This window comes from Pseudophryne corroboree, chromosome 4 (assembly GCF_028390025.1).
Source record: "Pseudophryne corroboree isolate aPseCor3 chromosome 4, aPseCor3.hap2, whole genome shotgun sequence".
In the NCBI taxonomy this organism is placed as follows: domain Eukaryota; kingdom Metazoa; phylum Chordata; class Amphibia; order Anura; family Myobatrachidae; genus Pseudophryne; species Pseudophryne corroboree.
This window is the reverse complement of record NC_086447.1, coordinates 596,931,626-596,957,445: the sequence shown is the minus strand read 5'-3', so window position 1 is coordinate 596,957,445 and position 25,820 is coordinate 596,931,626. Positions and strand designations below refer to the sequence as shown.

Sequence of the window (25,820 nt, the reverse complement as noted above, 5' to 3'; positions counted from 1 at the left end):
AATTGATACCTCCTGGCGAAAACGGCATATAGACAGTGGGACACTGTTATATGTATGAGCCCCCGCCATTTATTTTACAGAAAATCGCGGGACAGAAGCCCGCCGCTGAGGGGGCGGGGCCTTCGTCCTCAGCACTCACCAGCGCCATTTTCCTGCCACAGCTCCGCTGAGAGGAAGCTCCCCAGGCTCTCCCCTGCAGAATCACGGTAGAAGGGTGAAAAAGAGAGGCGGGGCACATAAATTTAGGCGCATTATTCATAATACAGCAGCTACTAGGTAAACACTAAAGTACTGTGTAATCCCTGGGTTATATAGCGCTGGGGTGTGTGCTGGCATACTCTCTCTCTGTCTCTCCAAAAGGCCTTGTGGGGGTCCTGTCCTCATTTAGAGCTTCCCCTGTGTGTGTGGTGTGTCGGTACGCGTGTGTCGACATGTTTGACGAAGAGGGCAATGTGGAGGCAGAGCAAGTGCAGTTGACTGACGTGTTGCCGCCGACGGTGCAGACACCTGATTGGATGTATATGTGGAAGGTGTTAAATGATAATGTAAACTCCTTACATAAAAGGTTGGATAATGCTGATACCTCGGGCCAGTCAGGGTCTCAACCCATGCCTGATCCTACAGCGCAGAGGCCCTCAGGGTCTCAAAAGCGCCCACTATCCAAAATGGTTGACACAGATGTCGACACGGATTCTGACTCCAGTGTCGACGACGATGATGCAAAATTGCAACCGGAAATGACAAAAGCTATCCGCTACATGATTATAGCGATGAAGTATGTTTTACACATATCGGAGGTAAACCCTGTCCCTGACAAGAGGGTTTATATGTATGGGGAGAAAAAGCAAGAGGTGACTTTTCCCCCTTCACATGAGTTAAATGAGTTATGTGAAAGAGCGTGGGATTCCCCTGATAAGAAAGTCCTGATTTTCAAAAGGTTACTAATGGCGTACCCTTTCCCGCCAGAGGACAGGGTGCGCTGGGAATCCTCCCCTAGGGTAGATAAAGCTCTCACACGCTTATCTAAGAAGGTGGCCCTGCCGTCACAGGATACGGCCGCCCTAAAGGATCCTGCAGATAGAAAGCAGGAAAGTATCCTGAAATCTGTTTATACACATTCAGGGACTCTGAGGCCGGCAATTGCGTCGGCGTGGATGTGTAGTGCTGTAGCAGCGTGGATACCTTGGACAGGGATACCATTATGCTGACCCTGGGGCATATAAAAGACACTGTCCTATATATGAGGGATGCCCAGAGGGACATTTGCCTACTGGGCTCTAGAATTGATGCAATGTCAATTTCTGCCAGGAGGGTCCTGTGGACTCGACAGTGGACAGGTGATGCCGACTCCAAAAAAAACACATGGAGGTGTTACCTTACAAGGGTGAGGAATTGTTTGGGGACGGTCTCTCGGACCTGGTTTCCACAGCTACTGCTGGGAAGTCGAACTTTTTGCCATATATTCCCTCACAACCTAAGAAAGCACCGTATTACCAAATGCAGTCCTTTCGCGCACAAATAAGCAAGAAGGTCAGAGGTGCTGCCTTTCTTGCTAGAGGCAGGGGTAGAGGAAAAAAGCTGCACCTTACAGCTAGTTCCCAGGAACAGAAGTCCTCGCCGGCATCCACTAAATCCACCGCATGACGCTGGGGCTCCACGGGTGGAGCCAGGAGCGGTGGGGGGCGCGTCTCCGACATTTCAGCCACCAGTGGGTTCGCTCACGGGTGGATCCCTGGGCTATACAGATTGTGTCTCGGGGATACAAGCTGGAATTCGAGGTGATGCCCCCTCAACGTTACCTAAAATCGGCCCTGCCAGCTTCCCCCATAGAAAGGGAAGTAGTGGTAGCGGCAATTCACAAGCTATTTCTCCAGCAGGTGGTGGTAAAGGTTCCCCTTCTTCAACAGGGAAAGGGATACTATTCCACAATGTTTGTGGTACCGAAACCTGACTGTTCGGTCAGACCTATATTAAATTTAAAGTCCCTGAACATTTATCTGAAAAGATTCAAGTTCAAAATGGAATCGCTCAAAGCGGTCATTGCAAGCCTGGAAGAGGGGGATTTTATGGTGTCTCTGGACATCAAGGATTTATTTGTCCCCATTTATCCGCCTCATCAGGAGTACCTCAGATTTGTGGTACAGGACTGTCATTACCAATTCCAGACGTTGCCGTTTGGGCTCTCCACGGCACCGAGAATATTTACCAAGGTAATGGCAGAAATGATGGTGATCCTGAGAAAGCAAGGAGTCACAGTTATCCCATACTTGGACAATCTCCTCATAAAGGCGAGGTAGAGGGAGCAGTTGCAGATCAGCGTAGCGCACTCTCAGGAAGTGTTGCAACAGCATGGCTGGATTCTGAATATCCCAAAGTCGCAGCTGATTCCTACGACGCGTCTGCCCTTTCTGGGCATGATTCTGGACACAGACCAGAAGAAGGTGTTTCTCCCGACGGAGAAGGCTCAAGAGCTTGTGACTCTAGTCAGAGACCTCTTAAAACCAAAACAGGTGTCTGTGCATCACTGCACGCGAGTCCTGGGAAAGATGGTGGTATCGTACGAAGTCATTCCCTTCGGCAGGTTCCATGCGAGGATCTTTCAATGGGATCTGTTGGACAAATGGTCCGGATCGCATCTTCAGATGCATCGGCTGATCGCCCTGTCCCCCAGGGCCAGGGTGTCTCTTCTGTGGTGGCTACAGAGTGCTCACCTTCTCGAGGGCCGCAGGTTCGGCATACAGGACTGGGTCCTGGTGACCACGGATGCGAGCCTCCGATGGTGGGGGGCAGTCAATCAGGGAAGAAACTGCCAAGGGTTGTGGTCAAGTCAGGAGGCTTGTCTGCACATAAATATCCTGGAACTAAGGGCCATATTCAACACCCCTGAGTCAAGCGGAGCCCCTGCTTCGCAACCAACCGGTGCTGATTCAGTCAGACAACATCACCGCGGTGGCTCATGTAAACCGCCAGGGCGGCACAAGAAGCAGAGTCGCGATGGCGGAAGCCACCAGGATTCTTCGGTGGGCTGAGAATCACGTGCAAGCACTGTCAGCAGTGTTCATTCCGGGGGTGGACAACTGGGAAGCAGACTTCCTCAGCAGGCACGACCTTCACCCGGGAGAGTGGGGACTTCATCACAAAGTCTTCATTCAGATTACAAATTGATGGGAACTGCCACAGGTAGACATGATGGCGTCCCGTCTCAACAGAAAGCTACAACGGTATTGCGCCAGGTCAAGAGACCCTCAGGCAATAGCTGTGGACGCCCTGGTAACACCGTGGGTGTTCCAGTTGGTCTATGTGTTTCCTCCTCTTCCTCTCTTACCCAAGGTGCTGAGAATCGTAAGAAGAAGAGGAGTGAGAACAATACTCATTGTCCCGGATTGGCCAAGAAGGCCTTGGTACCCGGAACTGCAAGAAATGCTCACAGAGGACCCATGGCCTCTGCCTCTCAGACAGGACCTGTTGCAACAGGGGCCCTGCCTGTTCCAAGACTTACCGCGGCTGCGTTTGACGGCATGGCGGTTGAACGCTGGATCCTAGCGGGAAAAGGCATTCCGGAGGAAGTTATTCCTACGCTGATAAAGGCTAGGAAGGACGTGACAGCAAAGCATTATCACCGCATATGGCGAAAATATGTTGCTTGGTGTGAGGCCAGGAAGGCCCCTACAGAGGAATTCCAACTGGGCAGATTTCTGCACTTTCTACAGTCTGGAGTGACTATGGGTTTGAATTTGGGATCCATAAAGGTCCAGATTTCGGCCCTATCCATTTTCTTTCACAAGGAACTGGCGTCTCTTCCTGAAGTTCAGACGTTTGTTAAGGGAGTGCTGCATATTCAGCCCCCTTTTGTGCCACCAGTGGCACCTTGGGATCTCAACGTGGTGTTGGGTTTCCTAAAATCCCACTGGTTTGAACCACTTAAGACCGTGGAGCTAAAGTATCTCACGTGGAAGGTGGTCATGCTATTGGCCTTAGCTTCGGCTAGGCGTGTGTCAGAATTGGCGGCTTTGTCATGTAAAAGCCCCTATCTGGTTTTTCATATGGACAGGGCAGAATTGCGGACTCGTCCCCAATTTCTGCCAAAGGTGGTGTCATCTTTTCATTTGAACCAACCTATTGTGGTGCCTGCGGCTACTCGTGATTTGGTGGATTCCAGGTTACTAGATGTAGTCAGGGCTTTGAAGATTTATGTAGCCAGAACGGCTGGAGTCAGGAAAACTGACTCGCTGTTTATCCTTTTTGCCCCCAACAAGTTGGGGGCTTCTGCTTCAAAGCAAACCGTTGCCCGCTGGATCTGTAACACGATTCAGCAGGCTCATTCTGCGGCTGGATTGCCGCATCCAAAATCGGTGAAAGCCCATTCCACAAGGAAGGTGGGCTGTTCTTGGGCGGCTGCCCGAGGGGTCTCGGCTTTACAGCTTTGCCGAGCTGCTACTTGGTCGGGTTCAAACACATTTGCAAAATTCTACAAGTTTGATACCCTGGCTGAGGAGGACCTTGAGTTTGCCCATTCGGTGCTGCAGAGTCATCCGCACTCTCCCGCCCGTTTGGGAGCTTTGGTATAATCCCCACGGTCCTTACGGAGTTCCCAGCATCCACTAGGACGTTAGAGAAAATAAGATTTTACTCACCGGTAAATCTATTTCTCATAGTCCGTAGTGGATGCTGGGCGCCCGTCCCTAGTGTGGTCTTTCTGCAATACGTGTACATAGTTATTGCTTAATAATGGGTTATGTTATGTTGGCATCCATTGTTGATGCCCTGTTGTTGTTCATACTGTTGACTGGATAAGTGTATCACAAGTTATACGGTGTGATTGGTGTGGCTGGTATGAGTCTTATCCGGGATTCCAAAATCCTTTCCTTATAATGTCTGCTCTTCCGGGCACAGTTTCCTTAACTGAGGTCTGGAGGAGGGGCATAGAGGGAGGAGCCAGTGCACACCAGATAGTACTAAATCTTTCTTTAGAGTGCCCAGTCTCCTGCGGAGCCCGCTATTCCCCATGGTCCTTACGGAGTCCCCAGCATCCACTACGGACTATGAGAAATAGTTTTACCGGTGAGTAAAATTTTATATATATATTATATATATATATAGATATAGATATATAGATAGATATAGATAGATATAGATATAGAGATTTTTTTATATAACTCAAAAAAAAATAAAGGGAGCACTAAAATAACACATCCTAGATCTGAATGACTGAAATATTCTTATCAATTACTTCTTTCTTTACATAGTTGAATGTGCTAATAACAAAATCACACACAAATTATCAGTGGAAATCAAATTTATTAACCCATGGAGGTCTGGATTTGCAATCACACTCAAAATTAAAGTGGAAAAACACACTACAGGCTGATACAACTTTGATGTAATGTCCTTAAAACAAGTCAAAATGAGGCTCAGTAGTGTGTGTGGCCTCCATGTGCCTGTATGACCTCCCTACAATGCCTGGGCATGCTCCTGATGAGGTGGCGGATGGTCTCCTGAGGGATCTCCTCCCAGACCTGGACTAAAGCATCCGCTAACTCATGGACAGTCTGTGGTGCAATGTGGCGTTGGTGGATGGAGCGAGACATGATGTCCCAGATGTGCTCAATTGGATTCGGGTCTGGGGAACGGGCGGGCAAGTCCATAGCATCAGTGCCTTCGTCTTGCAGGAACTGCTGACACACTCCAGCCACATGAGGTCTAGCATTGTTTTGCATTAGGAGGAACCCAGGGCCAACCGCACCAGCACATGGTCTCACAAGGGGTCTGAGGCTCTCATCTCGGTACCTAATGGCAGTCAGGCTACCTCTGGCGAGCACATGGAGGGCTGTGCAGCCCCTCAAAGAAAGGCCACCCCACACCATTACTGACCCACTGCCAAACCGGTCATGCTGGAGGATGTTGCAAGCAGCAGAACGTTCTCCTTGGCGTCTCCAGACTCTGTCACGTGCTCAGTGAGAGCTTGCTCTCATCTGTGAAGAGCACAGGGCGCCAGTGGCGAATTTGCCAATCTTGGTGTTCTCTGGCAAATGCCAAACGTCCTGCATGGTGTTGGGCTGTAAGCACAACCCCCACCTGTGGACGTCGGGCCCTCATACCACCCTCATGGAGTCTGTTTCTGATAGTTTGACACATGCACATTTGTGGCTTGCTGGAGGTCATTTTGCAGTGCTCCTCCTGTTCCTCCTTGCACAAAGGCGGAGGTAGCGGTCCTGCTGCTGGGTTGTTGCCCTCCTACGGCCTCCTCCACGTCTCCTGATGTACTGGCCTGTCTCCTGGTAGCGCCTCCATGCTCTGGACACTACACTGACTGACACCGCAAACCTTCTTGCCACAGCTCGCATTGATGTGCAATCCTGGATGAGCTGCACTACCTGAGCCACTTGTGTGGGTTGTAGACTCCGTCTCATGCTACCACTAGAGTGAAAGCGCCGCCAGCTTTCAAAAGTGACCAAAACATCAGCCAAAAAGCATAGGAGCGGAGAAGTCGTCTGTGGTCACCACCTGCAGAACTCCTCCTTTATTGGGTGTCTTGCTAATTGCCTATAATTCCCACCTGTTGTCTATTCCATTTGCACAACGGCATGTGAAATTGTCAATCAGTGTTGCTTCCTAAGTGGACAGTTTGATTTCACAGAAGTGTGATTGACTTGAAGTTACATTGTGGTGTTTAAGTGTTCCCTTTATTTCTCTTACGTCCTAGAGGATGCTGGGGACTCCGTAAGGACCATGGGGGCATTGATGGGCTCCGCAGGAGACATGGGCACTAAAAAAGAACCTTGGGTATGGGTGTGCACTGGCTCCTCCCTCTATGCCCCTCCTCCAGACCTCAGTTTAATACTGTGCCCAGTGCAGTGGAGACTGGGTGCACTACAGGGAGCTCTCCTGAGCTTCCTGAAAGAAAGTATTTTGTTAGGTTTTTTATTTTCAGGGAGACCTGCTGGCAAGAGGCTCCCTGCACCGTGGGACTGAGGAGAGAGAAGCAGACCTACTTAAGTGATGGGCTCTGCTTCTTAGGCTACTGGACACCATTAGCTCCAGAGGGAGTCAGAACACAAGTCTCCCCTAGCGGTTCGTCCCGGAGCCGCGCCGCCGTCCTCCTCGCAGAGCCAGAAGATAGAAGCCAGGTGAGTATAGGAAAACAGTAGACTTCAAAGGCGGCAGAAGACTTCGGATCTTCACTGAGGTAACGCGCAGCCATTTGCTCCCTCACAGAACACACACAGCGCACACTGTTGGGTGCAGGGGGGGGGGGGGCGCCCTGGGCAGCAATGTATACCTCTAAGACTGGCTATAATATATACACTTTTTTGTGCTATTTACAGTGAATCCCCGCCAGTTGATTTAAAATAGCTGGACCGAAGCCCGCCACTGAGGGGGCGGGGCTTCTCCCTCAGCACTCACCAGCGCCATTTTCTCCACAGCACACGCTGAGAAGCTGGCTCCCCGGACTCTCCCCTGCTGATCACTGGTGACAGAGGGTTTTTAAAGAAGGGGGGCACATAAATTGGCGCAGTACATATATAAAGAAGCGCTGTATCTGGGTCATTTTTTCCAGGGTTATTGGCGCTGGGTGTGTGCTGGCATACTCTCTCTCTGTCTCTCCAAAGGGCCTTGTGGGGGAACTGTCTCCAGATTAGAGCTTTCCCTGAGTGTGTGGTGTGTCGGTACGTGCGTGTCGGCATGTCTGAAGCGGAAGGCTCTCCTAGGGATGAGGTGGAGCGCATGAGTGTGGTGTCTCCGTCGGCAACGCCGACACATGACTGGATGGATATGTGGAATATTTTAAATGCAAATGTGAATTTATTGCACAAACGTTTGGACAAAGCAGAGTCCAGGGACGGTACAGGGGGTCATGTCCTGCCTTTCCCTATGTCACAGGGGCCTTCTGGGTCTCAAACGCCCACTTTCTCCGGTAGTTGACACAGATACCGACACGGATTCTGAATCCAGTGTCGATTATGATGATGCGAGGTTGCAGCCAAAATTGTCAAAGCGTATTCATTATATGATTATTGCTATAAAGGATGTGCTGCATATTGACCCCGCTGTACCTAATCCAAAGATCCACATGTTTAAAGAAAAGAAGCCTGAGGTTACTTTTTCCACCTTCTTTTGAATTAAATGAGTTATTTGAAAGTGCTTGGGAAACTCCAGACAAGAAACTGCAGATTCCCAAAAGGATTCTTATGGCGTATCCTTTCCCAATCAAGGACAGGATACGGTGGGAATCCTCCCCAAGGGTGGACAAAGCGTTGACGCGCCTTTCCAAGAAGGTGGCGCTGCCGTCTCAGGATACCGCTGCCCTCAGGATCCCGCTGATCGCAAGCAGGAAACTACCTTGAAGTCAATTTACACACATACCGGTACATTACTCAGGCCGGCAATAGCGTCGGCTTGGGTTTGTAGCGCTGTAATAGCGTGGACCGATACCTTATCTGCTGATATGGATACGATGGATAAGGAAACGATTTTATTGACCCTGGGCCATATTAAGGATGCGGTCCTTTATATGAGAGATGCTCAGAGGGATGTGGGCATACTGGGGTCCAGAGCGAACGCTATGGCGATTTCTGCCAGGCGAGCATTGTGGACCAGACAGTGGTCGGGTGATGCCGACTCGAAACGGCATATGGAGGTTTTGCCTTACAAGGGTGAGGAATTGTTTGGGGAAGGTCTCGCGGACCTAATTTCCACGGCTATTGCAGGTAAATCAACCTTTTTACCTTATGTTTCCTCACAGCCTAAGAAAGCGCCACATTATCAGATGCAGTCCTTTCGGTCGCATAAATCCAAGAAAGCTTGGGGATCTTCCTTTCTTGCCAGAGGTAAGGGCAAAGGGAAAAAGCTGCCAGCTACAGCCAGTTCCCAGGAACAAAAGTCCTCCCCGGCTTCTACTAAATCCACCGCATGACGCTGGGGCTCCGCGGGGTGAGTCCGCTCCTGTGGGGGCACGTCTTCGTCTTTTCAGCCAAGTCTGGGTTCACTCTCAGGTGGATCCCTGGGCAATAGACATTGTTTCCCAGGGGTACAAGCTGGAATTCGAAGAGGTGCCTCCTTGCCGGTTTTTCAAATCGGCACTGCCGACTTCTTCCCCAGAGAGGGAGGTAGTTTTGGCAGCAATTCAAAAGTTGTGCCTTCAACAAGTGGTGGTCAAAGTTCCCCTGCTGCAGCAGGAGATGGGCTTTTACTCACTCCTGTTTGTGGTCCCGAAACCGGGCGGTTCGGTCAGACCCATTCTGAATTTAAAATCCTTAAACCTATACTTAAAGAGGTTCAAGTTCAAGATGGAATCGCTCAGGGCGGTCATCGCAAGTCTGGAAGGGGGAGATTATATGGTGTCCCTAGACATAAAGGATGCATACCTTCATGTCCCCATATATCAACCTCCATCAGGCGTACCTGAGATTTGTGGTGCAGGATTGTCATTACCAGTTTCAGACGTTAACGTTTGGGCTTTCCACGGCCCGAGGATTTTTACCAAATTAATGGCAGAGATGATGGTGCTCCTGCGCAAGCAGGGTGTCACAATTATCCCATACTTGGACGATCTCCTGATAAAAGCAAGATCGAGAGAACAGTTGCTGGACAGCGTATCTCTCTCCCTGAGGGTGTTGCAACAACACGGTTGGATCTTCAATCTACCGAACTCAGTTAGTTCCAACGACCCGATTGCCTTTCTTAGGCATGATTCTGGACACGGAACAAAAGCGGGTCTTTCTCCCGATGGAAAAGGCCCAGGAACTTCAGAGCTTGGTCAGGGACCTGTTAAAGCCACACAGGGGGTCGGTACATCACTGCACTCGAGTTCTGGGGAAGATGGTGGCGTCTTACGAGGCCATTCCATTCGGCAGGTTCCATGCCAGGACTTTTCAGTGGGACCTTCTGGACAAGTGGTCCGGGTCACATCTACAGATTCATCAGATGATCCGCCTGTCCCCCAGGACCAGGGTATCTCTCTTGTGGTGGCTGCAGAGTGCTCACCTTCTAGAGGGTCGCAGGTTTGGCATTCAGGACTGGGTTCTGGTGACTACGGACGCGAGCCTCTGAGGATGGGGAACAGTCACACAGGGAAGAAACTTCCAAGGTCTGTGGTCAAGCCAGGAGACTTGTCTACACATCAACGTACTGGAATAAGGGCCTTCGTCAAGCGGAGACCTTACTTCGAGGTCTACCGGTTCTGATTCAATCAGACAACATCACAGCAGTGGCTCATGTAAACCGCCAAGGCGGCACAAGTAGCAGAGTGGCAATATCAGAAGCCTCAAAGATTCTTCGATGGGCGGAGAGTCATATTAGTGCTCTGTCAGCAGTCTTCATTCCAGGAGTGGACAACTGGGAGGCAGACTTCCTAAGCAGACACGATCTGCATCCAGGAGAGTGGGGACTTCATCAGGAAGTCTTTGCAGAGATTGCAAGTCAGTGGGGACTGCCTCAAATAGATATTATGGCTTCACGTCTCAACAAGAAACTTCCGAGATATTGCGCCAGGTCAAGGGACCCTCAGGCGGTAGCAGTGGACACCCTGGTGACACTGTGGGTGTTCCAGTCGGTCTATGTGTTTCCTCCTCTTCCTCTCATCTCAAAGATACTGAGAATCATAAGACGAAGAGGGATTCGGACAATTCTCATTGTTCCAGATTGGCCTCGAAGGGCCTGGTATCCGGATCTGCAGGAAATGCTCACAGAAGATCCGTGGCCTCTTCCTCTCAGGGAAGACCTGTTGCAACAAGGGCCCTGTCTGTTCCAGGACTTACCGCGACTGCGTTTGACGGCATGGCGGTTGAACGCAGGATCCTAACGAAAAAGGGCATTCCGGATGAGGTCATTCCTACTCTGATAAAGGCTAGGAAGGAGGTGACATCGAAACATTATCACCGTATCTGGAGGAAGTATGTATCTTGGTGCGAAGCCAGGACTGCTCCTCCGGAAGAATTCTATCTGGGCCGTTTTCTCCACTTCCTACAAACTGGAGTGAATTTGGGCCTAAAGTTAGGCTACATTAAGGTTCAGATTTCGCCCTTATCCATTTTCTTTCAGAAGGAATTGGCTTCTCTCCCAGAAGTCCAGACTTTTGTGAAGGGAGTGCTGCATATCCAGCCTCCTTTTGTACCTCCAGTGGCACCCTGGGACCTTAACGTGGTGTTGCGGTTCCTTAAGTCCTACTGGTTTGAACCACTTAAAACGGTGGAATTAAAATATCTCACTTGGAAAGTGGTCATGTTGTTGGCCTTGGCATCGGCAAGGCGAGTGTCTGAGTTGGCGGCTTTATCTCACAAAAGCCCCTATCTGATTTTCCATGTGGATAGAGCAGAGTTGCGGACTCATCAATTTTTGCCCAAGGTGGTTTCTACTCTTCATATGAACCAACCTATTGTGGTACCTGTGGCTACACGGGACTTGGAGGATTCAGAGTCCCTTGATGTGGTCAGCGCATTGAAAATTTATGTGGCCAGAACGGCCCGGGTTAGGAAAACAGAGGCACTGTTTGTCCTGTATGCAGCCAACAAGGTTGGCGCTCCTGCTTCGAAGCAGACTATTGCTTGCTGGATCTGTAACACGATTCAGCAGGCTCATTCTACGGCTGGATTGCCGTTACCAAATTCTGTAAAGGCCCATTCCACTAGGAAGGTGGGCTCTTCTTGGGCGGCTGCCGGAGGTGTCTCGGCTTTACAGCTGTGCCGAGCTGCTACTTGGTCGGGTTCAAACACATTTGCGAAGTTCTACAAGTTTGATACCCTGGTTGATGAGGACCTCATGTTTGCTCAATCAGTGCTGCAGAGTCATCCGCACTCTCCCGCCCATTTTGGAGCTTTGGTATAATCCCCATGGTCCTTACAGAGTCCCTAGCATCCTCTAGGACAGGGCTGGCCAAACCGGTCCTCGAGATCTACCAACGGTTCACATTTTCCAGACCACCTAGCTGGTGCACAGGTGTAGTCATTACTAATTAAGATGTGCTGCATTCATTCCTAACTGACAATTCTACAGATCTCCAGGAGGCCTGGAAAACATGAACTGTTGGTAGATCTCGAGGACCGGTTTGGCCAGCCCTGCTCTAGGACGTAAGAGAAAATAAGATTTTAAACCTACCGGTAAATCTTTTTCTCCTAGTCCGTAGAGGATGCTGGGCTCCCGTCCCAGTGCGGACAACATCCTGCAAGACTTGTATATAGTTGTTGCTTACATAAGGGTTATGTTTTCAGTTTGGATCAGTTTTGGACTGATACTGGTTTTGTTTCATACTGTTGACTGGTTTGTGTATCCCATGTTATACGGTGTGAATGGTGTGGCTGGTATAAATCTTGCCCTTAGATTTCCAAAATCCTTTCCTCGTACTGTCCGTCTCCTCTGGGCACAGTTTCTCTAACTGAGGTCTTGAGGAGGGGCATAGAGGGAGGAGCCAGTGCACACCCATATCTAAAGTTCTTTTTTAGTGCCCATGTCTCCTGCGTAGCCCGTCTATTCCCCATGGTCCTTACGGAGTCCCCAGCATCCTCTACGGACTAGGAGAGAAAGATTTACCGGTAGGTATAAAATCTTCTTTTTTTGCTAGATATATATAGATATAGATATATAGATATATATATATATAGATATATAGATAGATAGATAGAGATATATATATATATATATATATATATATATATATATATATATCTCTATTATTTTTTATAATTAGATAATCAATTTAGTTTTTTACTTTTACAGAGTATTTTTGACCCAGAGGTGTATATCCTGTAAGGGATTCTAAAAAAGAAAGAAAAACATTTCTCCATGTGCAATATATTAGTACATCTGTGACAGCTGGATCCAAACAATTCCCAAATGCACATGTATCATTTGGTAAGGCACAACAATGCCTAAAGATGTGTACATACGGGGAGATTTCTCCTTTCAAATTTGACTATATAGTCAAAATCGCAAGGAATTAGCCACTTTGCGATCCTGATGCGCACTCCCGCGGGGTCAGTATCCCAAGGCTAGATAAACTGTGCAGGCAAGTCAATCTTGACTATCTAGTGCAGTGGTCAGGGAACAGTGGTAAATTACCCCAAATGGGGTAAAAATGAAATTCCTGGGGGTAATGGATGGTCGCGCTGCCAAGACACAGCCCCGTCCAGCTCGCGATGTGATGTGCTGACGTCACACCGCGCTCCCTCCTGCCCGCATTGCGCTGTGCTTCTAGCCGCCCTGTGCTGTGTTCCTGGCCACGGTGTGACGTGCTGACGTCACACCGCGCTCCCTCACGCCTGACCGTCCTGCGCTGTCCTCCCGCCCGCCAACCCACCCACACTTACAACTTGAAGTGTTCTGTGGCTAACCGCTGACGTAGTTCCGCAGGATCAGACAGTGGCCCACATAACATTGGGAAATACCCACTGACATTACTGAGGTGAGGATGTGACCATCTGTCTCCTAAAAGTCGTGTCCCACCTACCCCCCCCACCCCTTTCCCAATCAAGGGGGTAGCATCGGCGTATCTAAATATATTTTGGGGTAAAAGGTAAAGTTCCCTGATCTAGTGTACTATCTAGTACAAAGTATAGTCAAAATTGGCACTTAGTCAAAATCGTACAAAGACAAAATCGAAAGTACAGATAGTGAAAATCTGTCCTATCTGTGCTCTGGGGGAGTTGAAGGGAAATCGCATAGTCAGTCGGGCATAGCAAGGATCCCACCGTTTATGCACTTTTATACTCTCCATAAATTAATATAGCCTCTTCAGCTTCTGGTCTCTTTTAGAGAGCCTTCTTAGCTCCACAGGGGGGATACAGGCATTATTTCGACCACTACTGGTCGACATGCATTAGGTCAACATGGTCACTAGGTCAACATGGAGAAAGGTCTACATGCGTTTTTCACATTTTTACTTTTTTTTTTTTCTTCATTTTTGGAACTTTTTCATACTTTACGATCCACGTGGACTACAATTGGGAATAGTAACCTTGCCCAAAGCATGGCGAGCAAAGACAGTGCACTAATTGGGGTTACCCATCACATTACGAAGAGAACGACACCAAAAAATAAATAAAACTTATGTCTACCTTTTCCCAGGTCGACCTTGTTCATGTCGACCTAGTAACCATGTTGACCTAATGCATGTCGACCAATAGTGGTCGACCTAATGAACCATACCCCCACGGGGTATGAAGTAAATTGAGAATGGATAAAAAAACAGCATATTGAAGTACGTATAAAAACAGATTGATTCCACACACACACAAACATACATTTAGATTATTTAATGAAGCTTTTCTGAAAGCATAACGGAGCTGCAATTGAGGATGGAACCGTCAAACAAGTACATCTTAAAATATATATATATATATATATATATATATATATATATATATATGGTCCATCATATGTAATATCCAGTACACATACTCACCTCACCTCTTTACTTTTATTAAATGTGTATTTGTGCCTCAAGTGCCATGTCTGTTACAGTACATACTGTATCTATTCAGTTTAATGTGTATCTCATAATGTATATTTTTTAAAATGAATGGTTCAGTTTTAGTTCATTGTAGTTTATAGTTTTCTGGCTAGCTAACGTTGCTTTTTTTTCTTTTTCTCTCTCGCATCTTATGATTTGTCTTCTGGATTTTTAAAACTTTGATTACAAAATCTACAGTACGGTAAGAATGTATTATGTCTTTTTCTTATTTGTTTCTCTATTTCAATATATTGGTTAGCAGTTGCACATACACTTGAAATGTTCCTTGTATTTTGGTGTGGATTATTCCCTTTTTTCCAAACATTTTCTGAAAACATTGCTTCAGATCCGTATAGATGTATCCTCATTAGACCCATTTATCGCACCGTGGACTTTGTAACTGTGCTGTGCCACAAAACTAATCCTGAATTCTCTGTGCACAACCTGAGATGCAAAATTGTGGAAAAATAGCACCATAAAGGAAAAAGTATGCAACATAACAGTCGTGCCAGGTGTCTCAGGATACATCTCTGCAGCATGCTTTTACTCTAGCAGAGGAGCTCATCGATTGTCATGTGTCTTGAACATATTGAGAGCACAAGTTGAATGGAGGCTAGAGATGACTGAATCAGAATCTGGCATGTGCTGACTTTTTTTTCATTGGGTTATGTTAAGATGTGCCATATACACAGCAAGCAGGCCCTTTGCCTCTTAATGTGCATGATTAAATTCTAATAGAGTTGAATAGCGCCTGGAATTAGGTCCCGGGAATATTCAATACAGCGCCCTGTGTTCTTCTTGCACCCTCGGAAACAGCATTGCGCCGGGCACAAGTCAGCGAATGCCGGTTCTACCGAAAAAACACCATGTTTAGATCGGGAGAACAGGCATTCTCCGACCATTACGCTGTCTTGAACATCTCCTGGAGCTAATTCCCAGAGCTGTTCAATTCTCTTAGAATTGAATCATGTCCAATGAAATTGTGATAAGCGGCAGTGTCAATGTGTTGTTGTTGTTGTTGTTGTTGTTGTTGTTGTGGTGTGTGTGTGTTTTTTATTTTATTTTAAGGAGGCAAAGAATGATGTGCAGAAAGGTTCTTGCTTACCCCCCCCCCCCCCCTCCCCGTGTTTTTGTTTCATGTCTTTGAATAAACTACTTGATTTAATTTCTAATATTTAAAATAGTATTACTCCTTTCCAGCACTTCTGGGGACCAGTGGCTAACTGGGGACTCCCAATTGCTGCTATCAATGACATGAAAAAATCGCCTGAAATCATTAGTGGCCGCATGACATTTGGTAAGAGCTTATTTTATTTTATACATTAAAAAAATCATATTGAACTTGAAGGAATGTAGAAATATGGCCACATAAATGTTTTGTGGATGTCCCTATTTAGAGAACCACCAGCGTTGTTGGCAATGTAGGTGTGACAGGATCAATCTAAAGGTGCATACACACTTGCAGAGAAAATTAGTGACTATCGAGGCGCGTCCCCGTGGGTTGGCAATGATCCTTGCTGTTGCCAGTACATGCATGTCTGGACTGTCATCCAGGAACCGCGTGCATGGCCAGCCGCTGCGTGACGTCACAGAGCGATATGAATGGTCATATTGCTCAGTGTTGTTCCACTCCGGCCCGGGAGGGGAAACTAGATGACGTCACTCATAGAGCAACGTCGTCTAGTGTCTATGGACCTTAAGTTTTCATTAGGTAACAGAAGATGAGGAACACTTTTCATTAGGTAACAGAAGATGAGGAACACTGTTTAGGGATATATGTGACCGGTTATAGAGCAATGTCTCCAAACACACTAGTTATATATTTAAAGCAAACTGTCCTTATTTTATTTGTGTTACCGGAGGAGAAAATGGCAACATATAAATGTCTGAAAAGGCAGTGAGATTCAGTATGATCTCTAGAAAAGGCATGCGTTCTATCTCCTGAATCTTTCTCATGTAATTATATTAGTATTTTATTTTTCCAATTTCTTAAACCACAGTTTAAATGTAACAGTAGTGGCTTACTTGTGCTGTTGTGCTGAGAGTATATCTGCTGCAGGAACCTGCAGTGCTTATAATGTATATACAGTGTTGTGACTGGAATCTGCAGTTACACTACCTGTGATGTGCATGTCTTTAATGCTGATAACCTCCAGGACCCTGCAGCTTTAGGCACTACCTTAAGTTAATATTGAAGGTTCCACAGAAACCTTTTATGAGGAATGTCTGGTACCCCTTTTTCACCTGTAGCACGGGTCGCAGCCGGGAGCCTGACACGGCTGCGACCCGTGCTACAGCCCCCTTTCCCACAGCGCTCACCAACCCGGCATATCGCCGGGTTAGTGACGCTGCTAGTGACGAGGCAGGGGTGGCGTTGGGACATCACAATATCTCCCAGCGCCACCCTTCCATTCACTGTGAACGGGAGCCATGTCTCCTCGACACAGCTTCCGTTCACACTACACAGCTTACCCGGGTAGGATTCTTTCCCGGGGGGGCCGTTTCCACTAGGAAAGAACACTGGTAAATGCGTGCCCCCGCGCATTTACCATTGTTTTTAAAGGTAGTGGAAAAGGGGTGTGAGTGTCACCTAGCAGTGCTCTTTCTGCTGCGGGGTACACTGGGCTCCACAAGGATAGACATAGGGGTGTAGAGTAGGATCTTGATCCGAAGCACCAACAGGCTCAAAAGCTTTGACCTTCTTCCCAAGATGCATAGCGCCGCCTCCTATATCACCCCGCCTCCGTGCACAGGAGCTCAGTTTGTAGTTGGTGCTTGCAGTGCAAGCATGTGACAGGAAGAGCTGCTCACAGCAGCTCTAGAAAAAGCTTTTTCTGAGGAAAAAAGAAGACTACATGGACTGCAGCAGAGGCACAGATTGTGCTGGATGTCAGTAGACATTGCCTGCTGCAGCTCCAGCTCTCCCCAGCGGCTCTGTACACTCCTGAGCCCTGGTTGCCGGGTACCTACAGCGGAGGCTCCGGTTTTCTTCACGTTAGACACACGGCTGGGGCTCTCCAGGATCGCATGGCCGCGCTTCGCGAGGTGGTAAGTGGGTCCCACTTGTGGGACCCGGTCTTTATCGCGATCCGGTGCGGTCAGTGGGAGGCGGGCCGCGCGCGCTGGCGGTGGACACTGTGGCAGTACAGGCGATCCCACTAGATCACCAGGGCATGGGCGCAGGTCAGGTTTTCTCTCTAAACCAATTCTTATATCGCCCACAGTACCCGGTGGTTTTGCCAGCAGGGGGGGATAAGGCTTAGACCTGAAGCCCCTCCCCCAGCCCCAGGGCGCCATTCCTAGCAAGTGTTCCCGCCCTGGAGCTGCATATCTGTCTTTTCCTCACTCCCTGTCAGTGTCTGCAACTCCATTATACCTCAGCTCACTGTTCCTGGGAATGCTTGGGCAAATCCTCCTATGTAAAGCCGCCTGGTTGTCAGCGCTGTGCCTTTACATGACACTTAAGTATTCTACCTGCCTTTTTAGACGGTGATAGTTAAGAAAGAGTGCACTTAGTCAGGGTTTTATAGTACAATTACCCTGTGATATACATCCAGTTCTTACTGTGTACTGTTATATCTATTGTTATATAGCTGTGTAAGCTAGTCCAGTGCAGTATTATTGTCAGTAATAACCTCTGCATTGTACAAACTGTGACTTTCTGTGTGTGCATTTGAGTGTTGTCCATTTCGTCTTTCACTCAACCTGCTATCCCTATATTCCATAACCTGAGGGGGCTTGGTGCGTCAGGTGTTATCTAATATAGGATTTTCACAAAGATATACTGTATTACGTATTTTTCTCTGTGATTTAGTCACCATATCTCTCCTTTATCTATGCTAGTGCTGACTACACTGCGCAGGGGTTTGGGTTCAGAGGTATAGTGCTGCTGATAATTGTACTGTGTTACCTCATACTGCAAGTTATATCATGTCTGCTTCTGAGGGTAACGTTCTGGGGCTGAACACACTGCCGCTGTTGCTGATGCCACGGGGCCATATGAGGACAATATAGCGGCTCTGGTTCTGGGGGCTCCTTGCCCCCCAGTGGGACTGTGGCATCGGAGGCACATACTGACCCACGGTGGGCCGCTTTTTCCACGCTTCTGCATACGCTAGTTCATAAACTAACTCCCCCCCCCCCCCCCCTCCCCCCCATGGGACCCCCAATGCCGGTACAACTGTATGTGGTCCCTGCAGCTAACCCGCCGTGGGCGGACGATTTATCTGCTCAGTTGAAGAAGTTGAACCAATCCTTGACTACTAAAAAGTCTGACCAACGCTCGCATAAGCCCAAGAGGTCCTCTAAGCGAGCGCTTATCTCCTCACAATCCACTGCTGTTACTGACACCTCATCTGATGAAGACTGCACATTTACTGACCCCTCAGGTTCTGACTCGGATACGGCTGATGGGGAGGGTAGTTCACATGTGGACGTTCCTGATCTTTTGGAAGCTATTAAGTTAATTCTGCAGATTACGGATGATCACGAGCCATCCGTCCCTCCTAAGAAACCAGATAGGTTCAAGCGTCAGAAGGTGGTTAAGCAAGTTTTACCTCACTCTGACCACATAGTGGATATACGTCAGGAACCCTGGGAAAACCGGGTACGAAGTTTGTGCCTCAAAAGAAGATGCTGGCTCGCTATCCCCTCACGCCAGAGCTGTCTAAAAATTGGGAAACGCCTCCTCCAGTAGACTCACATGTGGCTAGAATGGTGGTTTCCTCAGCTCTACCTGTCACTACCGTCACGTATCTAAAAGAGCCTACGGATAAACGTGTGGAGGGTTGTCTAAAAGTGATTTACACCCTCACGGTTGCTGCACAAAGGCCCACTATTGCAGCTACATGGGCTGCAGAGGCTATTGAAGCATGGACCTTGGAGTTAGAAGCTGAAATCTCTTCTGACCATGCTAGACAATGCTTGTCATATATTGTCACAACTTCTCGATATATTAAAGAGGCTGCTTCTGATGCCGGTATCCTAGCAGCCAAGGCCTCTATTACGTCAGTCCTGGCTCGCCGGATATTGTGGCTGAGATCCTGGTCTGTGGATCTGGACTCTAGAAAAACCCTGGAGGTACTCCCTTTCAAGGGAGATATTCTGTTTAGGGAGGACTTAAATAAGATTGTGGCTGACTTGGCTACTGCCAAAACTGCCTGCCTTCCTAATACCTCTCCTGTGTCGAAAGCTAGAGGTACGTCCTTTCGCCCCTTTCGTCCTTCAGGTAAAGCAAAAGGTCAGGCGTACCATAAGCAGGCCTGCACTTCCAAACCTGGTAAGCGAAGCCCAAAAGAGCCTGGGCTGCCCGTCAGCCAGCGGCTAAGACCACTAAGCCTGCCGCATGACGGGGCGGGCCTCCCCCTGGGGGATCCCAGGGTGGGGGGCCGGCTGCTAGGGTATACCCAGGAATGGTTGAAGACCACCTCAGATGCCTGGGTACGGGAAGTCGTCACTCGAGGTTACGCCATAGCCTTCAAATACCGACCCCCTCATCGATTTTGCCAGACAGACGTCCCTTTGGACCAGACAAAGGCAAAAACTCTACACTCTGTGGTACAGACCCTCCTGGATACAGGAGTTGTAGTACAGGTGCCTCTTGCTCAGAGGGGCCGGGGGTACTATTCTCCGCTGTTTCTAGTCCCGAAACCGAATGGGTTCTCCCGGCCCATTCTCAACCTCAAGGCATTGATCAGGTTTGTGAAGGTTTCCAAGTTCCGTATCGAAACCCTTCGCTCTATAGTTCTGGCCTTGGAACCTGGGGACTACATGGTCTCCCTGGATATACAGGATGCTTACCTGCATATTCCTATAGCAGTGTCACATCAACAATACCTGAGGTTCGCTATTGGCAACCTACATTACTAGTTTCGGGCATTACCTTTTGGTTTAACAACGGTTCCGCGAGTCTTCACCAAAATGATGGCGGTGGTACTCCGCTGTCAAGGGGTCAGGATACTGCCGTATCTACTGCGTCATCTGGATATGACGGTCCGGTTTCTACAAGCCCACGGGTGGCTCATCAACTAGAAGAAATCTTCCCTGGTCCCTGCTCAGAGCATGGTGCACCTGGGAGCGTTGTTGGACACTTGCAACCAGAGGTTGTTCTTGTCTCAGGAGATAGTCCTGAAGATTCAGGACAGGATTCGTTGCTTCCTTTCTCGTCCGCAAGTGTCGATACATTTGGCAATGCAGGTGCTGGGCCTAATGGTATCTGCATTCGACATGGTGGAGTATGCTCAATTCCATTCTCGCCCCCTCCAGAGGCTGATTCTAGCCAAGTGGGACGGCCTGCCTCACCGGATCAGATCTCGAATGATCTTCTTGACTCCGGAGGTCCGTCTGTCGCTACACTAGTGGCTCCGGGACCAGCAATTGTGCAGGGTTCGTCCCTTCTGGATATCCCACTGGGTCCTGTTGACGACAGATGCCAGTCTGAGAGGTTGGGGCGTGGTGCTGGACCAACACTCCCTTCAGGGTCTGTGGACCAAGGAGGAATCTCTCCTCTCGATCAACATTCTGGAATTGCGGGCGGTCTTCAATGCGTTGAACCTGGCCCAGCATTTAATTCAGAACCGTCCTGTTCAAGTACAGTCGGACAACGCCACCACAGTGGCTTACATAAATCATCAAGGCGGCACTCGAAGCCGTTTGGCAATAAAGGAAGTCTCACGGATTCTACTGTGGGCAGAACGCCATCTACCGGCCATATCGGCAATATTCATTCCGGGAGTCCTGAATTGGGAAGCGGACTTTCTCAGTCGTCAGGACGTGCATGCCGGCGAATGGGGCCTCCATCCAGAAGTGTTTCAACTCATAGTGGAAAGGTAAGGCCTTCCAGACGTAGATCTGATGGTGTCTCGACACAATCACAAAGTTCCGGTCTTCAGAGCAAGGACAAGGAATCATCAAGCAGCATTCGTGGATGCGCTGGCGGTACTGTGGAGCTTTCAGCTGCCGTATGTGTTCCCTCCGGTGTCACTCCTGCCCAGGGTAATTCAGAAGTTCAAGCAAGAAAAAGGAATTCTGCTTCTCATAGCTCCAGCGTGGCCCAGACGGCACTGGTTCTCAGCCCTGCAAGGCCTATCGTCAGAGCGTCCAATTTTACTTCCACAACGCCCAGACCTCCTCATTCAGGGCCCCTGTGTCTACCAGGACCTAGCCCGGCTGTCTTGGACGGCGTGGCTCTTGAAGCTTCCGTCTTAAGGGCTAAAGGTTTTCTGATGCGGTCATTCAAACTATGTTGCGGGCCCGGAAACCGGCTTCGGCTCGGATTTACTATAGGGTCTGGCATTCTTACTTTGTTTGGTGCGCATCTAACAATTATGACGCTTCCAAGTTTAGTATAGCGTCTGGCCTCCCTCAAGGTTCAAATATCTGCCTTGTCGTTGTGGTTTCAGAGAAAAATTGCTACCTTACCTGATGTGCATACCTTTACTCAGGGCGTGTTGCGTATCCAACCTCCCTATGTCCCGCCTTTGGCTCCTTGGGACTTGTCGGTGATTTTGGAGGCGTTACAAGAGTCTCCGTTTGAACCTCTTGGTTCAGCTGACCTTAAGTGGCTTTCCCTAAAGGTGGTGTTTCTGCTGGCTATTGCTTCAGCTAGAACAGTGTCGGATTTGGGTGCCTTGTCCTGTAGTTCCCCATATCTGATATTTCAACGTGACCGGGCGGTTCTTAGGACTCGTCCCGGCTATCTACCTAAGGTGGTTTCTTCGTTCCACCTTAATCAGGAGATTGTAGTTCCGGCACTTGTTTCTCCTGATCTGTCTCCCAAAGAGCGGTCTTTGGATGTGGTACGGGCTCTCTCCGTATCTATGTGAAGAGAACTGCTCCTATTAGGAAATCTGATTCTCTTTTTGTTGTGTTTGGGTTTCTCAAACGGGGCTGGCCTGCTCACAAGCAAACTCTGGCCAGCTGGATTAGAATGGTGATTGCACATGCTTATGTGAAGGCTGGTCTCTCTGCTCCTGATCACATTATGGCCCATTCTACTCGGTCTGTTGGACCTTCTTGGGCGGCCCAACGTGGTGCGACCCTTGAACAATTGTGCAAGGCGGCTACGTGGTTCTCTGTGAACACGTTCATAAGGTTCTATGACTTCGATACTGCCGCTTCCCAGGATGCTTCCTATGGACGCAGGGTTCTTGTGCCCGCTACAGTGCGTCCCCTCCCATAAGGAACTGCTTTAGGACATCCCCTATGTCTATCCTTGTGGAGCCCAGTGTACCCCGCAGCAGAAAACGAGTTTTATGGTAAGAACTTACCCTTGTTAAAATTCTTTCTGCGAGGTACACTGGGCTCCACAGGGCGCCCACCCTGATGCACTTAGCTTCTTTGGGTTGGTATGGCATTAGCCGCTGACACTTCTCCTGTCGAGAGTGTGGTGTTTGTGGCAACTGGCAGTTATAGTCTCTCTTACTTGCTACTGCATTGGGCTGGTTAACAAAACTGAGCTCCTGTGCACGGAGGCAGGGTGATATAGGAGGTGGCGCTATGCATCTTTGGAAGAAGGTCAAAGCTTTTGAGCCTGTTGGTGCTTCGGATCAAGATCCTACTCTACACCCCTATGTCTATCCTTGTGGAGCCCAGTGTACCTCGCAGAAAGAGTTTTAACAAAGGTAAGTTCTTACCATAAAACTCGTTTTGCGTGACTGTGTAATGAAATTACCTATGCCCTTTGTCTTGATGCCTTACTATGCATAATTAGTTACTGCACATAAATGTACTCTTGCCAAGTTAACTTTAACATATTATGTATGTGTAATGGCAAAAGTACAGTACTATCCTATTCCATGAACAGGGGAGAGAACAAGGCAAAAAGTAGTAATTCGGAAAAATAGAATGAAGACTTCTCTTTAAAATGGAGACTATATAAATTATTATTATTTTTTTGTTTCTTTCTTTTAAGAGCAGCGTACCCAGTGTGATTTGAAAAAAATCCTATCTTCAGTTGGCACAGTTAATACATGTAAAAATTTTAGTTGGAAGACAATGAGTTCTGTTGCTCTCTACCCTTTATTTTGAAAAGACAAAGGTTAATTTTCTAATTTATTGATGGAAATAATAACATGGTTGTATCAGTATTTGTCAGATGTTGGGCATACTGTATATAAAATTAAACAAGTATATATCTGCAGTAAGCATTGCATGCTATGCACATCTACACAAATTTAGTAGAAACTCTATACATTAATCTAATCTAAAGGTCTTTTTGTATTGATTTGAGAGTAATGATCTTAAGGATAGTTTCTATATGCATATATGTTTAATTTATTGGTAGTGACCTATTCTTCTATATCTTTCAGCCCTCACCTGCTATTCACTACTTTTTATGAGGTTTGCTTACAAAGTGCAACCCAGAAACTGGCTACTGTTTGCATGTCACTTTACTAATGAAGGTGCACAACTCATTCAAGGCACACGACTGATCAAGTACAAGTAAGTTTTGGGGCTACACTGCTAACGGACCCAATCTGCGTAAAAGAGACTTCTCCCTGCAGTGGATGCTGAGGGTTGTAGTTCTGCCATATATATACTACATAGAAAAATTAGTAAAATTTTACTAAACCTAATGTAAGTAGAATAATATAAAGACTAAGTGGCCTATTTGTCAAGTTCATTACCCATAAAACTATGCAGAAACATGTTTTATGGGTGTGGATCATTAGATCGACAAGCAAAAGGTCTGCATTCAATAGACCGTCCCCACAAGGTTCACATGGAATAGGTCGACAGGATCATTAGGTCACAATGACAAAAGGTCAACTCAAAGAAGGTTGACACAATATTTGAAAGGGTTTTTTTTTCTGTGTTCTTTTCACCGTCACAGCACATGGAACCCCAATTAGTGTACCACGTCTCCTCACACGGCGAGTGAGCTTTGGGCGAGGTGCCTCGCTATGCTAATGCTGTGCTCCACAGGTTACTATTCCCAATTGTAGTCCACGTGGTTATTAAAAAAAAATAATGAAAAAAAATAAAAATAAAGCTGTGTCGGCCATTTGTGCATTTGTGTGTCATAAGCACTGTTGTTCTATTGACCATGTCAATCTAATGCTTGTCAACCTTTTCATTGCTGAGTTATAGTCTGGATACAGTCTGGAGTTTTGTTTTATTTCCACTATTTACTAGTAGCCTAATGCAGGGGATTTCAGCGAAATCTCCCATACAAGGCCAATTAGAACTGCATACTGCTGTCTCCATCAATGGAGACTGCAATGAGTTTGGCCCTGTTGTTTTACCACATCTACTGATGGCGTAAACCACTTTATGCCTATGGAGGCATTCTCGCAGGAGAGGAGTTTTACAGACCCTTTCCCGCAGCCTCCATCTGGCTCAGGAAACTTACGTTGTGTCCGATTCCTAGGAGGAATGTTTAAAAAAATCTGAAACTTCTCAGATGTACCTAGAATGTAACTCTCAAAACGGTAGTTATTGCTACCGTTGTGTCAGCAAGTTATAGTTAGTACAGCGTGGATATTTATGACAAAATTAAAGTCTGGACGGACTGTTAGCAATTTTCGTCACTGATGCGATTATAAATAATCCAGTGATGGTTTTAATTGGTTCCTACTTTTTATGTGCTCTAGCAGTGGCAAAATGTTCTTTGTGCCCTCCTACAATCATTCTGTTAAACTTTTTAGTGAGAAATGTTGCCATAATTTTTTTTTTTTTCTTCTTCTAGAATGTCTCAAAAAGAAACTAAAGAGAAATAACGATAGCCAGTCTCCACCCTGAGATACCTGCCTCTGATGGAACCATAGGATCTTGCCAACGGATTATTTGCACTGCATATTATTATTGTTATTTTATTTTTATTATTAATCCAGAACTTGACATCTACCACTACAGTCTTTGTGACCTACCGGTTTCCGAACATATTTATACTAATCTTGTTTATTATCAAGTGCGTCTCTGGCCTATGTGAACACGGAGTGTGAGTAAATATGGGACATGGTATAAGTTATCAAGTGAGATGCCTTAGTTTTAATTCATTCAAATTCAGATATGAGTTATCTCACTAATTAAGTAAAAAGCCTTTATGAATATCTCATGTTATTCATATCTGATATGAATTTTTAAGCAAGCAATAATAAAAAATCTTTGTACAAGAGTTTCATTTTTAGTGTGGTTGTGTGTAGTCACTAATATTGTGTACTGTATAGATATATTTAGACACTAATAATTTACACTTTAAATTCAATTTCCAGTAATTGTAAACATATTCTAGTGTGTATACTGACTATCATGAATAAAGGGTCATATCATAATATCCTTCTATAAATGGTAAATTGTGTGCATTCTATCTGTTTAGTGGAATAAATTGTTCCAAATTCAATAACTTGACTAGTGGGAAGAGGTAAAATCCATAGGA

At 47.3% G+C, this 25,820-nt stretch overlaps 1 protein-coding gene across 1 annotated transcript in view; it reads left to right on the top strand.

Moving 5' to 3' along the window:
- The window catches only part of MPC1 (mitochondrial pyruvate carrier 1), an 87,921-nt gene extending 62,362 nt beyond the window's left edge, over positions 1-25,559 (top strand). The window contains exons 3-5 of the mRNA XM_063917550.1: positions 15,644-15,740; positions 23,752-23,884; positions 25,131-25,559. Coding sequence (XP_063773620.1) covers positions 15,644-15,740; positions 23,752-23,884; positions 25,131-25,161 — 261 coding nt within the window. The 3' untranslated portion in view covers positions 25,162-25,559. The remainder of the gene's footprint in view (positions 1-15,643; positions 15,741-23,751; positions 23,885-25,130) is intronic.
- The last annotated feature ends 261 nt before the right edge of the window (positions 25,560-25,820 follow it).